Source organism: Takifugu rubripes, chromosome 4 (genome assembly GCF_901000725.2).
Source record: "Takifugu rubripes chromosome 4, fTakRub1.2, whole genome shotgun sequence".
NCBI lineage: Eukaryota > Metazoa > Chordata > Actinopteri > Tetraodontiformes > Tetraodontidae > Takifugu > Takifugu rubripes.
In genome coordinates, this window is record NC_042288.1 from 8,178,677 (window position 1) to 8,186,724 (window position 8,048).

The 8,048-nt window shown below is 42.6% G+C and overlaps 1 protein-coding gene across 1 annotated transcript; it reads right to left on the bottom strand.

Moving 5' to 3' along the window:
- Nucleotides 1–1,094: 1,094 nt before the first annotated feature.
- LOC101067764 (solute carrier family 22 member 7-like) lies at nt 1,095–4,966 on the bottom strand. The gene is made up of 10 exons (XM_003963835.3): nt 4,191–4,966; nt 3,753–3,856; nt 3,485–3,639; nt 3,236–3,404; nt 2,977–3,097; nt 2,664–2,773; nt 2,349–2,563; nt 2,169–2,277; nt 1,801–2,007; nt 1,095–1,690 (listed from the first exon to the last, which is right to left on the bottom strand). The coding sequence occupies exons 1-10, from the start codon at nt 4,575–4,577 to the stop codon at nt 1,606–1,608; spliced, it is 1,662 nt and encodes a 553-aa protein (XP_003963884.2). The 5' UTR covers nt 4,578–4,966; the 3' UTR covers nt 1,095–1,605.
- Between the last annotated feature and the right edge of the window lie 3,082 nt (nt 4,967–8,048).

An 8,048-nucleotide genomic window follows, 5' to 3' on the forward strand; every position in this document is an offset into this window, starting at 1 on the left:
GGGAGGGGGTACCTCAGCATATGTTAACATGCCCAATACTCCTGTCTTGACATGTTATTCAGACCTCCGCTTTGATCTCTTCGTGCTGTTCAATAACTAATTAGAATTGTGACTGACTGCAATGATTTTTGTCTGTCTAAAGACCTGTCCATGATTTTACTGTCCTACTTTGTCAAATCCTGATATACAACTAAACCTGTCACTGAAGTCTATACATATATGCTGATTTTTGCACAATTATTTTCTCAAATTTACCATGAAACATTTTCCCCTTCCTGCTGTGAGGTTCAAGACAGAAGCACAGCACGTTCTCTGGATACCACAGGGAAATTAGTATCTGAGTCAATCATCGGAAAAGATTTCATAATAAACTGTAAAACAAACTGGGACATGGGATCAGTCAGGGGGCTACTCTCGCCACACGTTTGAAATTACAGGAACATCATATCTTTTCACGATGACTCCTGCTGCTCTCAGTAAGATGTCGGACAGAACTCTCAGCATTGTCTCAGAACTATTCCTGTCGATGGGGAACACACCAGATGAGTCCCGGATGTGCATGATGGTGGAAACTATTACCCCCACTAAGGAGGTTATGCGATAACAAGCGTTTATCCAACTGTTGGCAAAATAACTCTGAAAAATAAGAGTGGATTTGAAAGAAATTTATAGGAAATGTTGATCATGGAACAAGGAAGAGCTGGATTTTGGAGGGATATTGACCCTCCATCAGATAAAGGTCAAGGGGCTTTGTTTATAAAGCAACCTATGATAAAAACTGAATCCAGTAATTTCTTTGAAGAATTCAATTTCAGTTCAGTGTAAAAAGCTTGATTCACATATCTTTATCATCTTCAAGTCAGAAAATACAAAGGCTCAAGTAGTAAGATTATTTTAATCCATTATGCAATAAAAATGAAACTAGAATAACATACCACGTAACATGTCACTAAAGTTCACCAGAGTTTTGTGACTTTATTTATAAATTTATTTCTAACTTATGACAGAATAGGGCTCGATGGGGCACGATATCTCGCAATGCATTCTGGTCTGCGGTCACCATTTTAACGGACAAGGGTTTTTAAATGTTCACAGAGATAAACAAACACATGAGAAAATGGACCGAGACAAGGTAGACTTTGTTGCACAGGTTCGCCACCTTGAGAAAGAACAGTAAAATCGGCGGAATTGATTCAGCGCATTACAAGGGATTGTAATGACCCGCCGCCATTGTATGAAGATGAGCTTGTCCCATATCTCGTCAGTGGAGTTATTTATTAAAAACAGTGACGTTATTCAGTGGGGTTTTTTTTTCTTTTGTTGTATTTGACTGCGTCTCTTGTTGCTTAGAGCTCAAACGCGCCATCTTCTGGTGGAGTGTATGAAGTGCCACGGAGGCTGAAGTTCTTTTGGTGTTCTGGACGTCACGAGTTTCTAAGTTCTCGCCCTCTTCCTTTATATCGATGCTGTGGAGACTGCAAGAGGACCTGGAAACCTTTTGCTCAGCATCTCTGCGCCTGTTGATCCTAATGTTCGCTCAGATGTCTCAAACCTTGTGTTATATTTTTAGTCCGTCAGAAAAGAGCCTCTACGATAAAGTGACTTTTAAGAATGATCATTTTCTTCACTTTTGGCATCTTTTGCTTCACATTCAGCAAAATCCACAGGGTTGGAGGAGCTGCTGTTTCTACTGAAATGAAAATGAAAACCAAAACCATATTGTTTTTACAATATTGTTGAACGTTAATGTACCGGTATTTCAACCAGTGTCAGATTAGTCTTATGCCAGGATCGACCAACCTCAGCCTTTCAACGTCATCGATTGACTCTGGCAGCGTCGCATTTCTCGTCTCTGGAAGCAGCAGACATGAAAGCCCACAAAGGATGGCTACAAAGCAGATGATGACCTGAGGAAGAAGAGTCCACAGGTCCTCCAGCAGCAAGACGAGCGGAGCCATGGAGACTCCAAGGCGACTCATGAAATTGTTGTAGCCCAAAGCATTTTGTCTGGTCAGACCAAAAGAGAACATTGTGAACTCCTGTCGGGTCACATTTACTGTCTTTTTTTGCAGTGTGGTCTCAACAGACATTTTCTACTGAATATACTTTAAATATGATTGTGACCCTGCCATTCTGCAGGATGTAGAAATGTAACGGGAGCTAGTGACCTGATGACCGTGGGGTAAAGCTCTGCCGTGTACAGTATGACAGTTGTGAAGGCGGCCTCGGAGAAGCCTTTTCCGATTGTGGTGATAACAGCGCGCAGGTGCCAGAGATCTATAAGAAACGTCAAGGGTGACCGAGGGGGAAGTTCAAAAACAATTTAGATTCGAGAGCTGATTTTCAACCTTTTGAAAGGAAGATGTTTATGGCAATGCAGGTTCCTGTGACCAGCAGCGTTGTGGCTTGACAGGTCCTTCGTCCTATGACCCGGAGTAAGAAGTAGACCATCAGCTTGGCGGGCACTTCAATGGCAGCGTAGATGAACTGGGTGAGGTACACGTTCAAGCCAAATCCAGTGATGTTCATGCTGATGCCATAGTAGGTCAGTGAAACGCCATACCTGCAGAACAACTGCAGATGTTAGAAAAATACTGTGACTTTCAGTATCAATGACTTAAAAATATACCGTAAACATTATGTATCTTTGCATGGACACCTACCACATGATCCCAGTCAGCAGAGTCCTCTTTCTCAATTCCGGGGTCTTGATTAAATCAAGATAACTGTAGTTTTTGTCCTTCTTTTCAAGCACTTTTATGTTGGAGAGTGTCTGTACAGATCACAACAAATATTAGCACTATTAGTCTCCTTTTTCTCCACTACACTGACCATTTTCTAGTCAGTCAGGTGTGGGCACAATCAAATAAGCTGAAATTTCCACTGACACGCTGACCTTCACGTGCAGTGCCTCAACATCTCACTGTTCTTGGACCTGATGAAAGGATCCCCTGTGGCGTTCAAGCGCTCACTTACCTCCAATTCAAATTTAGATGACACCTGTCTCTTGTTGAATTTGGCACACCTCCTTAGGTAAAACTGGGCTCTTTCAACTTTACCGTTGGCTAACAGCCACCGTGCAGACTCAGGAATCCACCTGCGGTTAAATTCAGATCAGATGACAGACTCCACTCAAAAGTCGGTGAAAACAATGGCTTTTTAAATACGGTTGAAGACGTGTGGATGTTTCTGCGGTTTCCAGCAAAGTACAGATTGTCAGTTTAGTTTCTCTTACCACCATGTTAATATTGCAAGTCCAAGTGGGCTTGTAACTGTGAGGATGAGCATCCTCCAGTCATTAACCATGTAGGCAAATGCAGCCAGCAGCATGTTGCCTAAAGACCAGGACAGGCTGCCGATCACACCCATAAACGAGCGATGAGGCGTGTCGGCCCATTCAACACCTGCAGGGCAGTCAGAGCAAAAAAGGTCGGAATTACAACATTTGGAAATAGTTTTTGGAGTGAAATCATTTTCAACTTGCATAACACAATGCAGATGAGGCTGATTCCTGTCAGAGAGAAGCCGGTGAAGAACCGCAGAACCGAAAACATTATGTAGGAATTGGCGAATGCGCTGGCAAAGCCAAACACGGTGGTCAGGATGTACGACACCAGAAGAGTGCTTTTCCTCCCGTACCTGGATGTAAGGAAGGAAATGCACAAATACAAAAACAATCGGAGGGAAATTTGGATGAGAATCTGTAGAATTTACATCATGTGAGCTGTTCCGTTACCATGGAAACCACATACTTATCAGAGAGGTAGCCAAATACAATGGCCCCGAGCATCACTCCAATAAAGAAGGTGGTGGCTGTCATGTTAGCCAGGCTTTTTCTGTCACAGACCAAGTCCCACTGAAGAAAGAGCAGATTTGCAAGAAAATAAGTCTTTTTTGACGTCCCTGATATGCATAACTATGAAATTTATAGAACACAGAAATGGACTAAACTGTCAGCAGTAACTTTATGATGAAAAAAACTTTTCGGGTTGGCTGTGTGAGCTTAATGCTCCCATTTTGTGGAGGCTCAAATAATTTCCTCTCAAGCAGATGTGACCAAACCAACCTCAAACACCAATTTAATAACATATAAAGCCTGACAAGTGTGACCAACATCTTCCAGATCTGAAGATCCTGAGTGTTTAGCTGTTGTAAATATTACTTTCAAGAAAGAAAATTAGGTCCTGTACCTCCATTACCATAGAAGAAGTGAAAGTGGAGTTGTCGTAGATCCATCCACTCGGACAAGGAAGTGTCTGCAGCTTGGTGCTGTTGGAGCTGTTGGCTAAAAATTGAAACTGGGGCGCTGCAAACATCTCGCAGGCAGCTGGACCCCCATTCTCCCCGACTGGTATGCTGACGGTGAACCGCTGCTCCTGCGTCAAATTCCTGAAGTGGCTTCCGCTGTCCAGCGAGCTGAAGTCACAGTGGTGTGGCGGCAGCACTGCGATGAAGTTGTTCAGGAGAAAATGACAGGGCAGAACGATGCGAGGAATGCAGAACAGGACCAAAAGAGTGATTTGGAAAGGCCCCAAACCGTTGACCTCCTCCAGGATATTGTCAAACTTCATTTTCATTGTGCTCGTCGCAACCGAAAACAAGACTCCAGAGTAGATTGCAAAAAAAAAAAAAAACCTAAACAAATCCAATTAAAAATGTGGGTCAAGATGGAAAAAAACCCCAACTGTAAATAAATGATTTAAATATTTTCACAAATAAAAACAGCTGCGTGTCGCCTGCATGTGTGCCTGAACTAGACCGGTGTCTTCTCGACTACACCAGCGTTTGCTGTCAAACAATATGACCCTTCAACCCTGGAAAACCTTTGGACACTGTAAAATTAATCAACAATGGTTTACACATTCAGCTGAAACCTATAATATTTCCAGACAAAGTTAATTTTATGCTGAGATTTAGCAGCATAATCGAAATTTCATACATGAAACCAGCTGGTTTCCTCCTGACTGAGCGGTTGCAACCATAGTAATGAAAGAAAGGATCTGCCACTCTCCAGAATTCGCATCATTTTCAGGTATCTCTATCATCTATCACTGCAGAGTCATGTGAGAATATATATTCTTTACTTTTGTTACATGGCATAACCATCCATTCCTGTCCCTCCATCCTTCTGTTTGATAGTTTTTGTTGCTTTTAAATGGTTCTTGTAATGCAAAAAAGAAAAAAAAAACCTCAATAAACATAGTGAACAAATGAAATGCTCATATATTGATGTCTAATCAGCCTCTGGAGGCAGTTGGTCCTGCTTCCCAACACTAAAGGGAAACATCCTCATGAGATCTTTGTTTGACGTCATGCCCCAGCATCACAAGCGATCAGGACACACCTTTTCCACTTCCATTCAATTTCCAGTCAGAGGTTCACATTCTTGCATGGAATCACTTTCCCCACTCCCTCTCCTCTCCCTGTCATGATCCCAGCCTAGACATCAATTGTTCATTGTCGGCTTTACAACAAAGGCTCAATAGCTACAACCTCAGTCTGGGAGGGTGCTGTATGTGTGCTGAGGGACGCCAGGGGGCAGCAGAGGCCAACAGGTGAGTGAGTGAGCGCCGAAGGGCCCAGCATCGATACAACTGGGCTGAAGCTCATAATCGCCTATGATATTATATATGCTATTATTATATTATATATGATATTATATATGATATTTGGATCAAACTCGAATCTGACCGCAGCAGGAATGGAGAAGTCATCAGCTTGATATTATACAGTTGGATCATTTTGGAACCATTTACCAGGGCATTTACTTACACACACACACACACACACACACACACACACACACACACACACACACACACACACACACACACACACACAAGCTGTTACAGTAAGTGAGAAACATTCTCACGAGAAAGCTGAAAGCTGATGTTTACCCTCCGGAAGCTAAAGAGCCCGCTCTGTCAGCAGTGGCTTTCACTTAAACACACACACACACACACACACACACACACACACAAACACACGCACACACGCACGCATGCACGCAGAGAGAGAGATGTCCCTGCCATCTGTCTGTCTTCCCCACAACACAGGAAGTGCTCCCTGGGGTCAATGCTGGGCTGAACTAGAGAAGAGCAAAACCACAGTGTAAAACTGAAGAGAGCTGCAATGTTCAGTGAAACCACTACTCATGACAGTTTCCTCTGTTTGAAGGTACTAGAGTAAAAAATGATGCACAATTTGGGACTCCCAACCTCATTTTCTAGAAAATGATTGATTTTATTTTATTTTTTCATCTTTGAGACATATTTGTGTCACATGTAGGGTAACTAGATTCCAATTCACCAAATGTGGGACAAAGACCACACATGTATGTGTGGGACATTCAGTCTAAAATAACAAAAAAGGTATAGTTAGCATGAAGCTTTTGTGCTATTTCACAGCTCCTCTCACGTTAACGCTCCTTTCTGCCATCAAATCAAAGAGTGAGCAGTTCTCTGACATCAAGTCAGGTCACAGGTCACTTTCCTCGGGTCTGCCTGTAACCTGGTGGTGTATGGTGCCTAAGACACGTTTTTTGTTGTTTTACTGATCACAGGGGGCATCAAACAGCGATGGGTGATTATTGCATAAGCTCATTGTCTTCATGCTTCCTAGGTCTGAACAATTGCTGAGACGCAATTGTGAGCTGCATCGTGAAGATCTGTATTTCTGGATGAATTCCCCCAGAAAAAGAGAAACCTCAGGACAATGGGATTCTGCAACATATGATGTAAGATGTCTATTGTTGTGCTGAAGTCTGGTTCTGGTTGAGCCCTCATTTGGAATTATGTTGACCGTCTTGTAAAGGTTGGGGATTGTTCTTGTGAATGGCAGTTTGCCCCAGCGGAGTAGATGAGCTCATTGCTTCTGTGAAAATCATGAGATGGATGCTTGTCCACCTGCATGCATGCACGCTAACAAAGTTCACTTATTGAATTTGAACAAATTTGACCAAAAGTAGAAGGGTTTTTTGTGTAATGGACCAGTTTTGGAGTTTTATGAAATCAAAAAGGCCTCCTGCGGGTTAACAGGTCATCCCATTTAACCAAGGTAAAAAGAAAACCTGAAAAGACAGCATAATCTAACAAAGAAGAATTTTTCAATCCCATAATTGAGCTAAAAAGACTCTAATTCAACTTGTGACGGGCCACGCTTAAGTTGGACCACAGGCCTGCCCTCAAAATGGTGCTACAAACACACCTCTCTCCCTCCATTATCCTGGGATTACCTTGAGAATATTCAGGACCGGGAAAATGTCAATTTTTACCTTCACTTCATTGGGATATGTGCTGCTGATAAAACAGATCAATGTCTGACTAATGATTCGAATGTTGATGGCCTAGAACACCTATTTTTAACATCCCCTTATTTCTACTAAAATCCAGATAATGAACTATGTTGGTTCAACATTAAAACTGAATAAACATTAAAACCCGCTGTTTGCGGAAACATACAGGACTAATATTTATCCTGGCAACTGCTGAGGATTTTACTGCAAAATGTCTTTATCATATGTGGCAATCAAAACACAAGTAGTCTGATTCCAACATGGGAAAGTGGATATTTGTTTACAGTGAGATTTGAGCTGCTGCATTTTGGGGTCAGTCCCAGCAGGAGCAGCTCAGTGTGATGGGATTGGATACAAGGACAAACAAACGGTGCCTGGATTATCTTGTTGGACAACTGTGTTGAGACTTGCTAAGGTCCCAGAGGAAAGCCATGTGACCAGTGAAAAAAACCACTGCCTGAGCCCACAGCCTGACAAAGAAGACCGTCTGCTGTCTAGAGTGCTGAATGCCGTCGGTGCCTTGATGTCTGTACGATGACCCAGTTAACTATTTTGCTTGAAATGAAAATATGGTCAGAAATCAAATATCACCCGTTAGCATGCACCCGGGAGAAAATGTGCAGCATCCTTAGCTGGAAATGGATGAATCACTTGGGTGCTGCCACAGAGGCTAACAGACGGCGAGATTTTTGATGTTTTGGTGGAAGGTGAATTGTTCTGCTGCAGACGAGGAATAAGGGCTAGCCTTGGAAAC

What these genes read in the sequence shown, in the direction of transcription:
- LOC101067764 (XM_003963835.3), bottom strand. Translation starts at nt 4,577, where the DNA reads ATGAAAATGAAGTTTGACAATATCCTGGAGGAGGTCAACGGTTTGGGG. An exon ending in CTTGCAATATTAACATGGTG is followed by an intron (nt 3,098 to 3,235) that starts GTAAGAGAAACT and finishes ATTTAACCGCAG; the next exon opens with GTGGATTCCTGAGTCTGCAC. An exon ending in CTTTACCCCACGGTCATCAG is followed by an intron (nt 2,008 to 2,168) that starts GTCACTAGCTCC and finishes TGGTCTGACCAG; the next exon opens with ACAAAATGCTTTGGGCTACA.